This window comes from Poecilia reticulata, linkage group LG3 (genome assembly GCF_000633615.1).
Source record: "Poecilia reticulata strain Guanapo linkage group LG3, Guppy_female_1.0+MT, whole genome shotgun sequence".
Lineage (NCBI taxonomy): Eukaryota > Metazoa > Chordata > Actinopteri > Cyprinodontiformes > Poeciliidae > Poecilia > Poecilia reticulata.
In genome coordinates this window covers 22,756,234-22,777,468 of record NC_024333.1, presented here as the reverse complement: position 1 = coordinate 22,777,468, position 21,235 = coordinate 22,756,234, and the positions used below count along the sequence as shown (strand labels likewise).

General features: G+C 36.1%; 1 protein-coding gene across 1 annotated transcript; it reads left to right on the top strand.

The window, feature by feature from the left end:
- Positions 1-507: 507 nt before the first annotated feature.
- Positions 508-19,618, top strand: LOC103462706 (CD151 antigen-like). Its single transcript, XM_008405651.2, has 8 exons — positions 508-689; positions 4,248-4,332; positions 6,792-6,983; positions 13,761-13,835; positions 16,545-16,652; positions 17,955-18,113; positions 18,292-18,378; positions 18,466-19,618. Exons 2-8 carry the CDS (start codon positions 4,249-4,251, stop codon positions 18,523-18,525), a joined length of 765 nt encoding a protein of 254 aa, XP_008403873.1. The 5' UTR covers positions 508-689; position 4,248; the 3' UTR covers positions 18,526-19,618.
- Positions 19,619-21,235: the final 1,617 nt, after the last annotated feature.

Below are 21,235 nucleotides of genomic sequence, written 5' to 3'. Positions count from 1 at the left end.
TTGTAACAGCATCCATGGATAATTCAGAGACACTAGAACATATGCTTTGTTAATTTGCCAGATTGGCAGCTGTATCAATGAAACTTAGAGGTATGTATGACCAGAAATGTGATTGCCACAAAGTAAACCACACATTCTGCAACCACTGAATGGCCCATTTGAAAAATGACTGAGATGAAAATGTGAGTTCTGCAACAAGGCTTTTCCCCTTCAAAATTACAAGGAGAAAAATAAGAGCACAATTCTGACTTTTTTCCCCCAGAATTCTGAATTTTTTTTTCTCAGAATTCCAACACATTTTAGAATCCTGATTCTGACTCTTTGAATTTTTAACCAGAATTCTGGTTATAATCAGAATTATAACTTTTTGAATCCTTTCAAGTCTTTATTTATTTATTTCTAATATAGCCGATTAGTCCGAATCCTCTGCCGTGTGGAAGACTTTTCTGCCACGCCTGATGAAATCTGCTCTTCGCCTCAGGACATGAAAACCAAGAAACAAGGTGGCATAGGGAGGAGTCTCCTAAAGCAGCTCCAGCCTCTTTTTCTGAGCCTAGCACAGATTTTTTTTCTTCCTCCTTTTAGTCTCCTCTCAGCGAAGCTTCTATCAAACTAAACATAGGCGACGTTTAGTAATATATTAATCATATTCATCTCGTTGTACTAATAGAAGACAGAAGAAAAAGCAGGTGAGTGAAAACAGGAAGTAGTATGTGGTCAACATTAGCCCAGACTGCGGGTTAGTTAGTAAACACTACAGACGGAACTGCTGTCGACATTGGTTTAGTCATAGACATAATATGGGTTTAGTTGCTGAGACGTTCCCCAGTTTAACACAAAAACTGTGTCTTCATTAGTTTTTATAAGACTTAAAAGTGGGCTGCGTTGATTAAAAACAAACCATTTTCCCTGCGAGTTATGTCAGCCCATTCAGCATTAGCGCTAGCTTGCACAAAGCTTGGCTTTAACAGTACAGAAAACTGTTTTTGTTTTCTGGAATATAATCATGTAACCAGCATTTTGGTGGAGTCATTTGATATATTGGCTTTAATCAAAAAAATTAAAATGTTGATTATAAGCCCAGAAACTTCAGGAAAGTTGTACTTTGTGTTCCATTCCAGTGGTTTTCCAGGTTTGTGCATGACTCATTGGAGCCATATTTAAACTTACTGCTATTTGGTCTGTGATTTCATTTATGCCTGTTTCCATTTATGGTTTATTTTGCATTTTGGAAGAATACACCATGCTTGATATATCAATGTTCAACATATGACCTGGGTAGAAAATGATCACTTTGAGTAGAAGAACCGTGTTTACACACATCAACCCCGTTTTATTTATCCGACCGACACTCATATGTTAAAAAATGACCAATATTTTATTGGCTGAATATTATTAGGTTGCAATGCATGCAAGTTATGCTACTAACATATTCGCCCTTAGTGCACTACTCTTCATGTATGTTTTTAGGAGAAAAACTCAAAAAGAGGTGAGAAAAAAAATATTATGGCAGTTTTAAGCAACTTATTGCAGTTACCCGTTTTTCCTGATGTTGCAAAACCTGGAGTAATGTCTCTTGCTAGTTTGAAAAATATCCAAAAGTTATCAAGCAAGCTCAAATTTGTACATCAAAATCGCTTGATAGACTTTGCTACAATAAAAAATGCATTTAAAAAAACTCAGAATACATCTTTACATTGATTATCTTTTCTTTTTTTGCTGAAATTGTACTTTATTTAAAGTAGTTCTGGCTTTCATTAAGCTATGGCATGGATATGATATGCAAAAAATAAGTTTTTTTCTTTTAAAGTTGTGACTGCTATTTTTCTCTCTCTAGATCTAAACCTTTCTTTTCTTTTAATATTTATTCAGCGATGATCTGGTGACGTCAAGGTATACGGTAAATTGAGTGCATATTGGTGAAAGCAAAGTCTAATCATGCATAAAATGCAGTCCACAATTCATAAAACTTTTTAGTTTATCCATAGTATGCCTCAATGACAGAAAGAGGCTAATGTATCTAAAAAAAACAACATAAAATTTTGTTTTTTTATGGTTTTGAGCCTAAATCAATCACATACAAGTGCTACTTTTAAATACTACTTTAAAATCCTGATTATTTTGTTAGATGTAATATCCTGGCATGACTTTTTTTTATATAAACTATATTTTATAATTTTTGATTTAATATTATTCACTAAGTAATCAGACAGTATCTCAACTGGAAATTATATGTGATGATATTCTAAATAATGACTTAATTTTTATATATGTTCCCAATCATACATTCAGTTTTGTTTTTCTTTCTTTTAAGAAATAAACAAATGGTACAAAGTCATATATTTAGATTTTATATGTAACTATAGCAAATTACAGTTGAAGCTAAAAACCAACAAATAATCCCAGTGTCAGATTACTATGGCATTAATTCTCTAAAAGTGACAGTGGAGGTAAAATAATTGGATTGAAAGGATTACTACATTTATCATGTGTCTTGTCTAATTTATTTAGCTTCTGTTGTGCAAGTGTACAATGGATGGTTAGTCTGGCATTGTTTAAGACACTGTAAATCTTCAAATCAATCCTAAGAGCTGAAATTATGGTGCTGTTGCAGCTCTGTCAGAGACAGGCAGCACTGGCTTTAACAGAGACATTTCTTGCCTAATGCTTATCTRAGTAATGAAGAAAATGCCTAATTAGATCCACAAACCATCCAGATTCATTTGAAAGAAAAGCTCACAGGCATTCAAACAGATATCTTTATTCAGCAGTTTTCGTGTTGTGCACTGGAAAGAAAAAGACAGCGTTGGCAGTTACGTCTTGTTTGAATTTAATTAACAGGAGCACACTAAAAGGCCCCAGTGTAACAGATGGAGAGCAGCCACACTCCGTCACTCTGTCATATGTGTGGCCACATAGAAACATACTGCATTGTAAATGTGGGGGTGGGGAAAGGAGAAGAGAGAGTCAGGATGAGACAATGAAGTGGAGAAGGAGGCACCACGAGTTTGGGCTTGACTGGGAARTTATCCAAGAAAACTGGGGGTTTAAAAAAACTAGGTGTGAAGAGCACAGTTACCAGAAAGGCAGCTTTAGTCATTGCAAAGTGTTTTATTCATTACTCACTCCTCAAACCTTAGCTTGTAGGGTAACTGTGATGAGACGGCTCTCTAATTAGAATATYGTTAGTGTGTTTTTAAAATGGATTCAATCAGATTGGTTATATTTCAAAACATGGGATTAATTTATTTCTATAACCTCTTTATGGCTGAAAGTAGTGCTGGACAAGAAAACAACCTCAATAATTTAGTAAGCAATAGAAAATATCAATAACAATGATTAAAAATAGGTTTTAAAATTTAGTAAGACACATAACGTCTGTGGTTCAGCAAGCAGCACATGAGGTCACCATGCTTATCTGAGTAATTATTATTATTTTTACAAAATGGAGAAGARATTAGAAGTTATAAAAGAGATTAAAGAGGTTATTTATAGTATTTCCTGAGCATGTTTGCCCCTTTTAAACATCAAATTACTAGTCTAGAAAGTGCCATTAGCAATCCATAAAGTCCTGCAATTCTTAGGAAATTTAGATTACAACAGTTCTTTTTAACTCTTGAAATAGTATCTTGGAGACTAAATTGTTAATTTAAGAACATAAAAGTTGGTGAAGATGTTCAACATTAGAAGAAAACAATGTTTTGGGTTTATTTTTTGTTAATTTTTGTCACTAAAAGAGAAGATGTCCACCACCTGAGAAGTGGGTGATTATTCATTAATTCCAGCCTGCTCCAACCTTTAGCTCTTACTCACCTCTTAGTCATGGAGCTATCTGCATTCAGATGTAATAACTCAACTCACTGACTCTGCCCACACTTCTAAAGTAATTCTGACTTCTCCACAGTCTAATTTAACAGTGTAACAATTCTTTTAGTGGAAGTTGTTCACAGTGACTGTGAAGTTAGTTTTACTTGGTATTGTGTACCAGCTGTGGAAATAACTGTGKAAATAAATTATGGGTTAATAAAAAAAACAAAAAAAAACCAAACAGTTTTAGTCTTTTTATAAACATCATTGTCAAATATCATGCCCTTATGTTGGCACGGACTTGATAAGTTTGGGTGCTTTTTTGTTTTAATTGAATTTTTATTGTATATTAATAGTGGTATTTGTGTTGTATATTAAAAACAAATCACAAGTTGGCATCACAGTTTGATTATGGTTGTCTGTCTAATGTTTCTTTCCAGTATGGGGGCTCATGAGGAGAAGAAGGAAGCATGTGGAACTGTCTGCCTGAAATACCTCCTGTTTACTTTTAATTTTCTCTTTTGGGTAAGTTTCCATTTGGGTACGCTGAGTTGTCACAGATGATTTTGTAGTAATGTCTCTGCAAATATGCACTTATGGTAAAAATACATTTGACTTAAACAATTTTAGCGGAGCTGCTACAGATTGCTGGATTTGGAGTGGAAAAGAAATTAGATGATCATAATAGTTATTGTTTAAAACTTAAAGTTGCCTGGTTTAATCTCACTGCTGATAGTTTAGACATCTCACATATTTTTAGCTGTTTTTGTTTCAATATTTACTGCCAACTTTAGATAGCCTGACCAGATTGATCTGGATTTTAGAAAAAAAAAATATTTTAATGTCAASTAGCAGATTTTCTTTTTTTAAAACTTTGCCATTAAAACAACTTTTGACATTTACCAAAAGGGGAAGACGATGTAGCAGAATTCACATTTGTTCCAACAAATGTGCACAATGTGGTTTAAATATAGAGATGCAATCAGCATAATGAATATSTCTGCTTGATTGTAGCTCATTCTGAGTTTGAATGAACACTTTCCACTCTGTGATAATGAATCACTTCTCTCTATTGAAAATAATGATGTAAATTACSTGTAGTTACACGAGCAAAGATGTCATAACATTTTTTTTTACTAAATCAAAACTGAACACTCATGTCTTCTTCATTTGTATTCATAAAACATATGACCTTAAAATTCAGGTAGATCTTTTTACATTTCTCAAGAACAGTTACATTTGATTTTTGAGAATTAGTGAAATTACTACATTTTGCTTGTGTATTTACAGGGTTCTTATATAATCCAGAAATGTATGGAAATTATCTGTTATTGTTAAATATGTAGTAATTATGCCTGAAATATGGATTAAAAAAATACATGTGATTCCGGACATTTATTACTTCAAAAATGTAAAAACATTTTTTAGTACATGACTCAAACAAGAAACTTGCTTTTAAATGGAAGAAAACCAGAAATTTAAAAAGATTAGACACCTTTTTATAAACTAAACCTAAAATTAAAGTCTTAAACATTATAGCTTTAGAGTTTGTGTGAATATTACCCTAAAATCCACAGAATAATGAGAAAAGTCAAGTCTGAAGCTATAAAGTATGCACATTGTGTGGCACAGGTGTGCATTCAGACACTGAACAGAAAATATAAACTTCTTCCTTCAGTTACTAGTCGTAAGTGATATTACTCATTGTGGGTACCTGTGAGTTTCTAGCATGTTTTTGTGAATGGACAAATTCTCTTATCCAACATGAAATTCAGACGTTCCTCTCACTGCCACTGGGTGTCCCCAATGTGTGAGTTTCAAATATTTGTGGATATGTTCTAACTAATAATCCAATTGTTTGGTTTTTAACTCGGAGTTAAAAACCAAACAATATTATTACTATTATTTTAAAGCTTAAACCTGATTCTCTTTAATTCTAACGGGTTAAGGCATATCTTACTCATGTTTCTGTTACAATGTAAAGCAGGTACTTGCTTTACATACAGCTTTTTCAGTTCTTGCGTATTATTTTTTCCCCCCCAACTATTATGTAATTAATGAATCAGTGTTAATTACGTTAGATTGATGTGACTCTTTATTCTCTCTTCTGAATTGTGATATGTATTTGCTGTCAGGATCTTCCTATTTTAATTTAGATTTGATTAGTTTGTCTTGTTTCATGCTCAAAAACATGTAAGCCGTATCATTGCTTTTAGAAGTTGTGAATACTTACAAGGCCACAGTTAAAGTTTGTCTTTTTTTGAGAATCATTTTCTCTATGCAAATGTTTTATCCTTTGTTTCTGGGAAGAAAATGTTTTTCCCATAGTTGAAAATCCCTTTTTGCCCTTTCAGATTTTTGTCCAGCTCTGTTCACTCTTTCAAATACAAAGCAGAATTTTTATAAAAATAACCACATAAATTTTTTTTTACCTGAATATCAGTGTGAATGTTTTACTGCTACATTCAACTCAAAATTTAAAAGGCACTAAAACAAAACTAATGAAATTATCCTAAACTGACTCAAACTCAGCATGTGTTTTAATCCAATGAAAAGTTATTAACGAATGGAGAACTAAATGATACCAAACAGACCACTTACTTCATTTTAAGTACCTAGCAGAATGAAGCACAAGTAAATGAGAAAACCTGGATTGCTTTGCACTTTCTGTTAATGAAACATGACTGCTGCACATATCCATCAATTTGTTCCATTCTGTTATTTCAGAAAAGAAAAGAAMATTCAAGTTCTTCTCTATAGTTATTCTTTAGATTAACACATATTGTGCTAATCCCTGTTTTTGTCCTTTAGATTCTCATTTAGACAACTTCTCCCTGGAGAAGTAAACTTTTTCTCTCTGGAGAAAAAGTTTACTTCAATTATTACAGTTTTTACAGCTTTCTGGACCAGAGTGTGAGTTGTTTTGCTTTTACGCTCTGTCCACTGAAAGAACCCTGAATCCATCYTGTGCCTTTTTCTCCCAGCTGGCAGGAGGAGTTGTGATGGCAGTGGGTGTTTGGACCTTGGTGGAAAAGAGCAACTACATAAGCCTCCTCCCCTCCAAGACCTACGCTGCCTCCGCCTACATACTGGTCCTGGCTGGAGCCATTGTCATGGTAACAGGCGTGCTGGGCTGCTGTGCCACTTTCAAGGAGCAGAGGAAGCTGCTGGGAGTGGTAAGAGATCACACCAAGGTAGAAAGATAATGGAAGCTGCACGCAACTTCAGTGCTGTGAAAATATCACAATGTGTGAAACAGWAGTCRCTTCTGAWGTTCAGCGTCAACAAAATAAAATCAGAAAGTACAAATATGTTTTTTTCTGCCACTAAGCACAACTGTGGAAGCTGAGTTTGTAATAACGTGGAGTGATTCTTTTTTTTTTTTTTCTTGGCATGTGAAAAGATTTTCCCTTACGATCAGTAAGCCAAAAAGTATTAAGCAAGTATTAAAACCACAGTTCTATTTTTCCAGTACTTGCATGTTATGAGATCCCTGCTAATATATTTCAGACAAAACAGACATTTGGACTTGGAACATAGACACAGCACAGCACAGAGTCTTCCAATAAAATCACCTACAAAACACTCTCAAAACAMTTTTCTCATACAGACATTTAACTCTTGTGACTGTGTTCAGAGGGTGACATGGGGGGACAATGTGGTTAGAACCATTGCCTTACAACAAGAAGGTTCTATGCTGCTTCTGCATAGAATTTGCATTTTGATAGAGAGCTCATCCATGTACGGTTTCCTTCCCACAATCAAAACACATGACTGTTAGTTTAATTAGGTTCTCTGTATTCCCCTTAGGTGTGAGTAGGTGTGTGCATTGTTGTTTGTACTTCATCTCTCTCCATTGCACTGTGATGGAAGCTTTTTACTTTTGAATYGTGATCAGTTTTAAATTCTTGCTAATAGACATGACCATATTTGGCSTTATTTGACTTACAGTCTGACTTGTGACCACTCAGAAGTAAGCACAAAAATTCCATCTTTTTCTAATCATTGAACATACCTTAGTGCTGTCAGGACCTGCTAACCACAATGTGATGGAACTTCTCTGACCTCTGAGAAGAGGTCTAGTCTTGTCTTGTCCCATCCTTATCATTGATCATTGTAGTTCAGGGACTTTTGCCGCTGCTCTCTGGCAACAGCCGCAGATCCCCCCACTTATCTTCCCTTTGATGTTGTCCATCCAGTTGTCTTTGTTTTCCCCTCAACCTCTCCTGCCTATTCTGTACTAGAGGATGTAGGTGCAGAGATTCTGGGCCTTGGACCAATTCAGTGCAGCTTCCACCTTTTGACAATTGCCACAAAACCCTGCTTAGCTAGAATTGTAAGCCAAAAAAAATATTTTTTTGTAGAAAAGATTTAAATAGAGCAAGTATTGGAGTGTCTCTGCTTTTTAAAGGTAGGCTGTTTCAGAGCTCAGGGTCCACAACAGAAAAGACTTAGTCACCTCTAGTTTTTAGTCTGGATCTGAGAGTAATTCACCAGTGGATCTAAGAGCCATTGGTCTCTTCTTGATAGGGAAGAAGATCCGATAAGCAGTGTGGTGTTAAGCCACTTGCAGGTTAACAGTAAAATATCCAACTGAATTCTGTAAGAAATAGGAAATCAGTGCAAGGATAATGTAGATGCACCTTTTGCTTTCAGACAGGAGGCAAGCTGCTGCATTGTGTAYAGACTGCAGATGCATTAGCAATGCCTGATGAACACAAACATACAAGGAGCTGCAGTGATTCATGCGAGATGTAAGAYATTCATGGGTTACCTCTTCAAGAGGGATCTAGCTCTTAATTTTRTTTTGTTTAARCAAACAAAATWAATTWTTCACTATGATAAATCATACAGTTTTCATTGGGTGTGAGCTACTAGTCAATTTATGGTTACATTTTCATTTTCTTTCCTCATTTGTTCTTGCAAGCTTCTCAGTGTTTCTGTGGAATTGGAATAAAGTACTTAAAACTTGATATTCTGCTCTTAGTTTCAATCTATGTATAGCAACCTAAAAAAAATCCACATTAAGTTAATCAATTAGATTTTTAACTCAGAAATGTATTCGCATGTGACCTCTTCTTTTCCAGCGTGATTTCAATGCTTGATGCATTCTGAAGAGTTGAGATTACAGCGATGAATCAGCATGAACGAATATACTTGTCGGCAAGGAGAGATGCTATCTGGATTGTTAATAGAGGTTGAACATAAGGACAGGAAGGAGGGGGAGAGTGGAAAGGTAATTGTTTTTTGTGAGGGTATGTGGGGGTTCTCACCTGTTTCTTGCTGAGAGCACACATGCACTGATTGGCACCTCTGTTGTGTAACCTGAAGGTCACAAGAGCTGATGTCTTCAAAACGATTCCCTCCACAGCTTCACTGCAGTATTTTGCTGCTTTAAGGCCTAAATAGACCAGCTGCTGTTTCCTTCGGCTAAAGAACTTTTAGGGAGGATATGGATGATGTTTACAYTACATAGAGGTCAGGAGAACAAAGATCTAAAGAGCAAACTGCCAARGGCCTGGCGAGGGAGGTGTGGTGAGTTTCTCCAAACACTCACCTTGATTGCATTTATATTTGAAAGAAACAGAACGGGGAGAATAACGACACGCAGTATTCAGTGTGTCTTCTTAAGTTTAAGAATTTAAATGGAGTTTAATTTTTAGTGGCTAGATTCAGCTGTGGAAGAGCAAATTCATTCAGTTTCTCTTATTTTTTATTCTCGTTTACACTAAATGAGATTTTTGCAGAACAGAAGATGTCAGCTTTGATTGTGCTAGTTTTTCACTTTTTTTCTTTTTTTAAGGAATAATTAGCTTAAGCTCRATTTGCATGTACTGTGRGAGAGTAGTACTTTTTCTTTATAGTTCTTGAATAGAAATTAGACCTGGCTCAAACCTTATTGGCAAGTAAATGCTTTCAAAAAATTCAGTACATCTMATCTTGTTGTTTTGTCTTTTCTGTTTGCTCTCTTGTATACTTTTGTTTTAACGTTTTTAATGTTTTGTCAAAAAATGTTTCCCTTGAATAAAAGACACAAATTTAACATAATAGCAATAAGACATATATTAACTTATCAAAAGATATTTGAAACATCTAGCGATCTTTTGCAGATTGGTAACTTAGTTCTCTACCAAATCTAACAAGCAAAAMATGCATTCTGTTCTGTTTTACAATCTTTTTCTCAACATCCATGTCTTCTTTGTTCTTTGCCATCTTTCCTTATCTAAATGTATTTGTTGTCTCCCTTTGCTTTTTATTGAATGTTTTTATCTCGAGCAGCAGGCTGGGTGCAGAARCAAAGGTTAAAGAGATTGCTGCTTTGGACTTCATTTCGGTCAGAGCTGCTGCTCAGAAACCTGATGAGCCTTTCGAGACTAATATGTTCACTGGTCATGAACCACAAATGAAAGCCTTTATTGAGTCAGCCAGGGTCTTTGAACAATCGCCTAGCCTTAGATGCGTCATGCCCAGATCAGATATAATTCATCATCAGGGATGATGAATTATAATAAATGCATAGGTTTAAATACACTAGATCGAAGAAACCTGAACAGGATAGTGGCTGAAGCAGAGTCTTGGTTTGAAATCTATGAACACATTCTGCTTGTGCCTGTGCTCCTTGATGCATAGTGAGGAGTGGAGATGAAAGTCATGAATCACAGAGAAGGAATGAAGTTGTCAGGTGGGAGACGGCCAGAGATAGAGTTAATCAAGGGGTCGTTTTGTATGTTTGCGTGACTTTARTCAGGTCCAAAAAGAGGCAMATTTGTGAAATAAGGTGTTCTCTTTAAATCTTAAAAGCATTAGCATTTTGAARTTTAGTGTTTCTTYATACAAAATGTTTTATTTATGAAATTCAGATTCCAAAAAAACACAAAATCWGAGTGATCATAATGGATGAATAATTTACTATATTTTCTTAATCTTGACATATTTTTAATCTTTCAGACTTAAAGAAATGGGGTTTATTGTTATTGCTAGACCCCTCAATAAAATCTCATCCATAATTMTATTTGTAAAATGTAATTATTGACTCACTTGTACCTGGTATAAATATGTAGTACCAAAAATAACCACATTTTATGTCTACTCTGATTTATGCCTCTGTAATCTTCAAACTTTTAGCCAAAGTACTTTATTGATGTTGCACAAAAGTTAGGAAGTTTCAACTAAATTCATTTAAATTTGATCAAAAAKTGAATTGAAATTAACACAAAAAAACCCAATTAAGAGACCAAGAAAAGGGATTTTTTAAATACACAAATGTTGTGTTATCATATTATGATGTATGTATAACTTGACAGATATCCAGCAGACAGACATTGACACCCTGTGCATGTAGAGTAAGCTACAAAAGTGGAACATTGAGTGGAAGGAAAAAGTGTGGTAGATAAAGGTGCAACAACAACCAGGATAACCACAGCCTCTATTCTATCAACTGAGCCTAAATAGTCAAATTCAAGATTGATAWATTTGCTGTCTACAAAGAAAACAGTTTTTTCAGACATACAGCTGTTACACGATGCAGAGCTGTGGGAATCAAAACTTCAAACAGGATTTTTGCCATGAGCTGCACTGTGCCCTGATGTATACAGGGAGAAGAATGGTGACTCAGATGTAAAGTGACAGTCTGTGAGAGAAAATGGGTCTGAAATCATGAGAGGCCCTTTTAAATCTCTGCACTCAGTCATTCAGTCTCTACAGGCGACTACAGGTTGAATATCACACCCTGCAMATCTACTGCAGTCTGTGGAAGACAGAGTAGTTTTTATTAGGAAATATAGACACATTACCTTACTTTGTTGTGTACTTACACTTTAATTATAGCAATAAAAACATCCATCTTACTACTAAAAATCAGAAAYTATATGGGAAATCTACTAATGTTAAAATAACCAGACACAAAATACATGTTTTTAAGTATATAAGTAAATGTATAGATGAATAAAATATTAAAGGAATAAAAGCTATTCTTGGAATTTAAAATGTTATGATTATATGTTATTTTCATATTCTGTGTTGTATTATTACGATAACCTAACTCTTGGTGAAATGTTAGAGTAACTTCACAGTAACACTCAAAAACCCTGTGTTAAAGGCCTTGTTTTTCTGGTAATGTCCCAATCAACYGTTTTCAAAATTATTACATTGAACGTTTGTATTTTGTTGAGCTTCTAAACGTTTCCCTTCTTCAGCATTCACAGAGCTGTTCAAAGATTTAATCTGGCTGAGCCATCAAAGTTGGAGACTAAGTCCACCACAAAGCTGAATTTCTCTCTGTGATCGAGGCAGACAAAGGGAAATTCAGGCCAAGCTCTTGGTCAGATGWTATCGCTTCTTGTCTCCTATTCTGAAGAGAGACGGGCTGCTTTTTCTTTTGGCAAGAAATGACAAAGCCTCACGCTCCCTCTTTTTTCTATAGTTCACGAATCAGATTTTGGTAATAAACTCTGAACAACAAACCTCTCTGAATAAGCAGAGATTATAACTGTGATAAAGTGAAGGTTTGAAGCTCTATTATCTACTACGTTGAGTCAAACTGCTGAAAATTCAAATCATCTGAAAAGGAAGGGGGTTATTTTTATAATTTGGTTTTTATTGTCTGCCATCAGGCTTTACTTGTAGCACAGTTGTACATGTAATATGTGCAATCATATTTTCATGTTTTTATTTTTATTTATTTTTTTACTTGTGTGCCCACTGAACTTGCCTCATTGTTTCATTTTAACACCCCACAATTTTGCCCTGKATCACTTTCATTGCAACATTCCCAAGCAAATGCCTTCCCTCTAGAAACGCATACACAAACAGCAACAAATTAGAAATAGGTATTGGTTAATATGTGCCCATTTTACTTTAGGATCACCTCATATTAACACTGATGTGTGTGCAGTAACTATATTACTTTTGTATGCAKTCCTAAATGCAGAGTAATGCCACATTGCTGTTCCTTATAGCTTTCCTTAGCAGCTGAGTTTAGGAGGTATAGAGASACACACTTSAGTCCACGCTTCTCTTGTGTGCAATGTGGGTTTCGAGGAGGTGAAACACACATTGCACACAATAGACTGTACAGTATATCCTTTAATAGGTTCAGTTTTCAGTCTGACAGTTCACACAATCACACACAGTTCACCAAGCACTGGCTAGAGCTCAGTGAACTGTTAGAAAAACACTTTGTATTCTCCAATAGTCATGAGTCAGTTATGCAAAGGATTTTGCAAAGTTACAATTAAAAAACTAAAACTGCAATAACCTTTTATAAAACTGCTCTTTGGGTTTCAAGTAATTTTATTTTGTTGAATCCCTCCATTGTGGTCTGCTTGATGAAGATTGGAGCAGAGAGATTGGCTGAATCCTCTGTTGCTGTCAAAATTGTTTTAATTGCTAACGTTACAGAACCAGCAAGGTTTTGGAAACTTTTCTCYGTTTCCTTTTGTGTTGTTTCTGGCAGATTTTATTGGCAGAAAGTGTGCCTGTTTCATTTTCCCYATGTTTGTTCAGGCATTTTCATCTGCACAACCTGAAATAACTAATTGGGTATCCTATCCTCTGTTTGGAATACAGAATAAAGGCTGTTGCAACTGTTATCAGTATATCTGCTAGTATTACTAAATGGTATTAGTGCAGATTTGGGACGCTTTGTTGGTTGTTAAAATCTCGTACCGTTGGCCAATGTCTAAGAGTAGTATTTCTAGAAACGCCTTTCTAGGAAAGGAATGCCGCCAAACTTCTTTGTTACTACAGTTTTGCTACTTTTGTAGCAGTGCTGCAGCTTAAGTAAGGATAACACAACGGTTTTGTAATAGAAAAACTATTTGAGATAAATCAAGGGAAGCAGGATTAGACACAGCCACTGAGCTGTCACATGCAATTTATTAGTAAGTTGTCTCTTCATCTCATTACTGTCCAATAACTGTGTGTTTCTTCTCCTCTGTTCTTTCTGTACTCAGTACTTTGTGCTGCTTCTATGTATCTTCCTGTTGGAGATCCTGGCTGGTGTCCTGGCCTACATCTATTATCAGCAGGTAAGCCATATTTATCAAATAGAATGAATATAAAATCAGCTACTTGCATTCTGAAAATTGGTGTGCAAAAAGCACGAGATACTCAGGTGAATATCTCAATACAGTACAATTTTGAATCAAACCTTATTAAATCTACACTGCAGCTGTAAGTAGATGTGATTGTACTAAACAAAAAGTGATCATCTGGCTTCAGATGAGTTTAAGGTGTGTAGCAGTACAAAGTGTGCTACTATAAAATCAATAGAGCATGCTGGCAGTGTTTTGTGGCTCCTAATCCAAGCACGCAGTCAAAAGCCTTGTAACAGAACGTAGACAACTGTTTCTTTTCCCACATGGCTTGTGCTCTGCTGTAATCCTAAGTTCAACAAAACCAGCATGATAAATGAGATTGCTGGAAGGAAACATGGGACAGCCCATTAAAAATATGAATACCTGACTGCCCATATTATTTGTGATACATTGAGTCCAAACGGAATGAAAAACGCCTCCAGTAGTACACACATCAAGGCTGAATGCTTTGCCAGCGCTTTATGAGACCATTTGTTGAGTTTGAACTTTTCTCACCTATATTAGCAACAGGTTTAGGCTTTGTTTCCACACCTGAATGTATAAATATTTGGTTTATCTCATTTTAGCTCTTTTAAAATCCAAGCTGAACCTCACAGCCGTCTCTGTGTATTATCTTCCCTTCGCTGTTAACAGGAGCAAATTAGATGCGTTTTCTTCTGTGTTGGCAATGTTGACTTGACATAACTATTTCTCTAGAGCTAAAGTTGAATTGACTGAAGCTCAGCAACTGGAGAGTCTTGAAGTGTACTGCAATCAGTATAGCTACTACAATTATTAAACATATCAGCAGCTTACAAACATTATTGGTTCATGTCTTTCCCTTACTCTGGATTGAAACAATGTTCATGGTTTTAGGAGCYAATTTCTCTCAGATAGCTGACAGCCAGTTTTCACATTACATGGCCCAGTTTCCTTTATTTCATACCTGACTCCAGCAGAAGGTAGCCTAAGGAAATGGGCTTCTTTAGGTGAGTTACAATAAAAAATAAATAAAAAAGTGAGGAATTTCTTTAGTTGTTTTTTTCTTTCTTTTTTTGGGACTGACTTTTCTTTACAGCAGTATGATGGAATTTTTGGCTAAGGCGAAGAAAAAATAAATAAACTGGGATTCAAAGACAACATAGGAACATGGATGCTGCAGACCTTCTTGCTGGGTTAGTTCTGATATGACGAGAGCCTGTAGAGACTCAAATTTGGCTCTTTTTGTTTTCGGCATTTCTTCATCTGGAAAGGTCTTGAGAGTGAATTTGCTGGGTGCCTTTTACTCAGATGACTTGATTTTCTGGTACACCTGTGACTAACCCTTTAACTATACAGTCCAGGCATTAAGTTSGCCAGTGCARTGCGATATTTACTGGCTATTCCATGGGTCAGGCAGTTACAATTACACTGTAAMTGCAGATGAGATGAAAAGGAAATGAGGAAAATCTGGATTTATTGAAAATTATATCTTCATTGAGTTATTCAGGAGTGACATAGATACTGCAAGATTTTATAGCATTGTGCAGTTGTATCTACATTCATTTCTTTAGGGACCATTGCTGATGTCTTTCTATCTTGGCATTGTGTTAATAAAAACCTGAGTGCTCATGCTGTGTTGCATTTCCCTCAGAACAGGATTTGATATCACAACTGAGCCAATGCTCTACCAGTCTTCAACAGTCTTCTTGTTAAATAAACATGTTTCCACCACAGCTTACTGCTGTTGATGCGAGAAGCGGCCATGTTGAAACACAACGTTGGACTTACAAATTGTAACTGGTCATAGTCAGAATCACTCCCACTTTCTGAGTGGGCAGTCCAACGTTGAGGGGTATTCCTGTTATTTTTACAACTACCAAGTTGGAGTTTCCGAGCTCCAACTACAAATGATACGCACCATTAGAGAAGCAAAGTTTTACGACATCTGCTTTTATGGAGGAACTCGCCTGTGTTTGATTAACTWCACCTGTCTTCTTCTTTCCCTCTTAAAGTTTCAGAACGAGGGAAACTCCTTATTTATTTGATAGCTATTCCATAGAAAACATTTAAGCTTAAAAAAAATCTGGGGAGCTGCAGCTGTTTGGTAACATTAACAATRCTGTGCTTGCTGTGCCATACTGTCTCTGGATGTTTCCACTTCACTCCGTTTCCCAAACTRTCAACAGGTATTATGGAAATCTTAACACCCTCATTTCACTTTCCTATCTTCCCTTCCATCCTCTCCTTTTTTGTCATCAGCTCTCTGTCTATTGTCTCTCTCTCTTCRTCTTCCATTCATCTTTTCATCATTCATTCCCTTGATATCCCCTTCATGCTTTGATTTCCAGTGGTTCCCCAGCTGGCTTGTTGCCATAGAAACTGAGCCCCACAGACCTCCTGCTCCTCCAGTGAGCATTTTTCTGCCACTGCTTAAAGAATAGAGAGAAATACAGACTTTATTTTCCTTTATACTGRCTTTACTGACTGCAGAACTGCCATCTGTGSCATGCRTTGATACAACAKAGGTTTCATCCCCAGTGTTACTTGTGTGCTATATTTAGTAAAGTTGGCGGTTGCAGCTAATTCATCACTTRCGTTCATGCTTTGTGCTCAGACGCCTATTGTAATTGTAYTGGGTAGCTACAGCATTTATATGTGGCTGTCTGTTTGGATTAACAGCTGAATGACGAGCTAAAGCAGAACCTGAAGGCCACTATGATCAACAAGTACAGACAGAGCGATGAAAACGAGCACATCACCAAGGCTGTTGACGAGCTGCAGCAAGAGGTAAGTAGATGGATGGATGCACAGATGGGCATTTCTATAAATATTACAGCATAAAAGTTGCCATATTTTTTTGGCAAGACCTGAAAATCTATAAAGCTCTATGAATGKGATAGTTTTTGGTTAGGCTTGTCTGTGTGTCACCAAAATTTGCATATAGTTTTTGATTGGACTGAATTTTGCTTACTTACCATTCCATCATGCTAGAGATTTTTATGATTGGTTGAGTCAAAACAAATCTWATTGTTCTCTTTATGTCTTCAACTAACCCTGAATGACTTTYCCACTCTTTGTGGAGGCATTCGACCCCTAACTATGCCATTTGTCAGCAGGAAAGAATAAATCTCWGATGTAGATGGAATTGATTAGTTTATATCACATTGTGTGTTTTTCAAACCCTTTGTGGTCTTTTGGATTATTTTACCTCCAATCTTTTTTTTATATCCTTTTGGCTGGAAAAGCAAACAACTGGACTTTTGTCCTTGTATATGTTGATATTTTATGTTTCGCCTCTGATGTTCTGGATTATTAAAACTATAAACCAAAAGTTTTTTTTGTTTTTTTTTAAATTGACACCCAAGTATAGCTAAAGTGCCTTGTAAAATAATGCTTTTGCAAGACAAAATAGGCTTATGATTTGTGAAAAAGTCTGTAAAGTGTGGCATGCATTTATACTTTGCTCCCTCTAGCCAATACTTCTTGCAATTAGTTTCAGTTGTATTTACAGCTGCAAGTCTTTTGTCCAATGTGTCTATAAGGTTTTCAGATCTATAGACAGAATYTATTTGTCTGTTCTTCGCAAAATTTGCTCAGATTAGATGGAGAAGTTGTTATGGGTCCGTTCTTTCAGATTAACGGACCCATTAATCTGAAGTTATCCTGTGTCAATGACATATTTTGCTGGATGATAAATTGTCCCAGATAATATCTTAGTTAATGAGCCTATTTTCAAGTAATCTATTGATGACATTTATCAAGTTTGTCTTCTCAAAGGCAAAATTTWAAAAAAGTTTTAATTTTGTTAACAGCACTTAACACCAGAACATATTTTAAATATCCAAAATAAAATGCAACAATCAAAAAAATGAATAAAACCAATCTAGTCTTTGTACATTGTACATGTTTGCTGTTTCTCTTACATGCAATGGCTTTACGCTCGTCACTCTTCCACAAAGGCAGGATTTGTTAACTTTTTGACAAAAAAGTTGCTTTTTTTTCGATTCTCCTTGACTGTGACAGTTTTATATGTTTTGGTTTGATTAAATTTCCTAATTCAAGATGCATAACTTCCTTCTTCTCCATCAGTTCAAATGCTGTGGGAGCAACAACTCAACTGACTGGGTGGAGAGCGAGTGGATCCGCAGCGCAGATTCAAAGGGCAGGAAGGTCCCTGACAGCTGCTGTAAGACTGAACTTGACTTGTGCGGTCAAAGGGATCACCCCTCCAACATCTACAAGGTGGAGGTGAGAACATGTTGCKCGCTGAGGGCGATTCGGCTGTCTTTCTGTCCTGAAATTTCAGCATAGACAGTATGTGCGGCAGAACTGTACTGCATATATAGCATTTGTTTGAAGTGAGATTTCAACAATACTCCCACAWGTACTGATGTAACYTGAAGCCACTGTTTGTTTTTTCATTTAGGGCGGTTGCATCAGCAAACTGGAGAAATTCATCCTGGAACATCTGAAGATTATTGGAGCTGTCGGCATTGGGATTGCTTGTGTACAGGTGAGTGTGTATATATATTTCTTCAACTTAAGGAGGTATTCAGTAAACATAATAACCTATGTTACCTTCCTTCCCTCTGGTCTGCAGATTATTGGAATGGTGTTTACATGCTGCCTATACCGAAGTCTGAAAGTAGAACCATACTAAAAGAGTGTTGGTGAAGGAGGCAGCCTTATTAGCCATGTACTATACTCAAATAGCTTGTAGGTTMTTTCTTTATTTTTTACACTGGAGAATAAAAAAAATGCAAGGGATCTAATTGCACATCAGAGAATCTAATTTTAGGAAACAAAGGGTGGAAAAACACTACAAACCTTTTTTTATGCAATTAGTGCACTCAGATTGCAATATCAGCCTTGTCTTCAAAATCACAGCATGGGGAGGAAGAGCCTCTGAAAGGAGCCAATGGGAATTTTAACACATATTGTTTGAATTAGTTAGGAATAGCCTCCTAGAGACTTAGGCAATGTTGTTTTCTGCCACACCAATTYCCATAAAGTACTCTTAATACACATGGGATGGCTGGTATGTGGGAGAGTGGCGTAAAGATCAGTAGAGTAAAACTGGTACTTTTAGAAAGTGTTAATCCTGAATCTCAACAGCTTCTTTATACCAGTATCATGGGCTATAATAAGCCCAAATCTTTAAATCTGACAACATTTTGTGTCAGTAGTAATGCAAAAGTCATGCATTTCAGAGTCTTGATTAGAGTGGCCTTTTAAATATTTAACATTATTGCAAATCATTTCAGGATTTTATGTTTTGCTTTTACTCCCTGAAGTGTCTTTATAATAAAAATATGTTTCTAATCAACTTTATTACATGTTATTAGAGCGCTGCTGGATTWGTTGGTGTCCCTCATAGCTCATGTGCTGTTGGACTGTTGAAAAGCTAAGTTAAAATAAATTATGTTATGATGCATGCAAGAATAACGATGCTTGTTTTTGATTTTTGCATCTTTTGATATAACTATGCCAAAGTTATAAACAGCAAAATTAAGCCAACTGTATCAAATGGTACTGATGTTTTCTTATTGATTGTATTTCTTAACTTAATGTTTTGCTTACTTTTTTTTTTACAGCTTGACTAGCATTTTGTATTTAACACACCTGTAGGAAATTATTTCCACACGTTTGGTAGAGATAATTTAAAGTGTGCCTTAAGCGTAGCACTGAATTAACCTACTGTATTTCTGTTTCGATTGTATGATGTTCTTTGAATAAACACTGATCCATGCTAATATTTGTTTTTGTGTGTGTGCTTTCCCAATCAAATCTGCTGCAAAAAACATGCAGTAGTGCTGCCACTGGGCAACAATCTTAAAGAAACAATCAGACGTATAATGGAATGGTTTAGATCAARCCAAGTGAAAACTCTCGACCCGTAGGTCAAATGGAAATATTTTGACAACCGTATGTCCTCTCCCATCTATTAAAGCTCCAGTATGTAATTTTTATTTTAAAAAGTTTGTTTTCATGTTTATTAAAACTATGTTGTAGCAGTATGACATGAGATGGATAATCTGTTGGAAAAAAATCAAGCTCTGCCTTCTCCCAGGGCAAACAACAGAAATAAGGATCTTAGCGCTGGCAATCAAGCTTATGTACTCGGTACTTACACGTATAATCAGACACTCCTTACTCTGATTGATGCATTTCTTCAGATGGCAATATCCCTGGGAGGAGGTAGAGGAGCTTGATTTTTTTTCCCAGATAATTTGTTTCATACTATCACAACATAGTGACACAAATATGTATTTTTTTTTTTATAAAAGTGACATACTCCAGCTTTAAGTGCTACTTTGTTAGTTTGCAACATAAACCACATAGAATTTTAAGGTTGTAACGCAGTAGCTCTTCAGAGTTAATTTGATTTAGTTTAACAGACCATAAGCTCACACAACTCTGTTTACAAACCACGTTGAACCAAAAATTACATTATTTGCACACAATAAAACAAAACCACGTGGCCGTAACCAGTGGACCTTACACAATTGGCACCAGCTTTCAGGTACATTAGTGTATTAACTAAAAGGCAATTCCCTAATGTTACAGCTCTGTGTTGTTCTGATGGTGATGTGGGATGTGAGCCACATTCCCGACAGCTGCTCAGGAAGTGTATAATGGACTCTGATGAGAGTTCCTCTGTTGTCGGGTACAAGGCCAACTTGTTTTGAGTCGAGGTGACTGCATCAGTGTCGTTATAGCGAACCAGCTGCAGTTATTGAGTGCAAACACAGTGGGGCAGCACTCTCCAGGCTTTCACTACCACAAACAGCACATTGATTAAAACAGGCAGTTAGTGTGTGTGAAAAACACCCAGAGGTTGTTGTGGATTACTGCCTTCCTCGCTCAATTACTCAGCTCTGTATCCTAAAAAGCCCAGCAAAAAGTAACATGTAGAATGAGCTGAGGAAAATGCAAAAATCTTAAATAGATGATCTGGTTTGCAGTCGAAAACAACACCCACAATGAATTGTACTTACATTTTAAACCTTGTATTTGTATCTGACATGTAAAGAGAGGAATTCAGATTGTCAGCTCGTTGCTCAGTACTCCTAATTTCCGCTGAGATGGCTAACAATCTAAATACAGCTGTTTTCCAGTTAGTGTGCCTGACAGCGTTACCACATTTCCCCTCTGTGTACCAGCAACACGTGTTGAATAAAACCCACAGGAATCAGTGGTCACACTACCCTTGAAGGTGCTCTTACGGCGCTCTTTGTAAAAGCTGAGTCATCCTGGGCAGATTGAGCAAATTATTTTTTTTCCCCTGCTGTCTTTCATGAGGGAGATTCTTTCAGCTTTTACAGTTTTCATTCAGTGTAAGTAGCTGAACACGTGGCGGTTTGTACAGG

What these genes read in the sequence shown, in the direction of transcription:
- LOC103462706 (XM_008405651.2), top strand. Translation starts at nt 4,249, where the DNA reads ATGGGGGCTCATGAGGAGAAGAAGGAAGCATGTGGAACTGTCTGCCTG. An exon ending in TTGACGAGCTGCAGCAAGAG is followed by an intron (nt 16,653 to 17,954) that starts GTAAGTAGATGG and finishes CTTCTCCATCAG; the next exon opens with TTCAAATGCTGTGGGAGCAA. An exon ending in TTGGGATTGCTTGTGTACAG is followed by an intron (nt 18,379 to 18,465) that starts GTGAGTGTGTAT and finishes TCTGGTCTGCAG; the next exon opens with ATTATTGGAATGGTGTTTAC.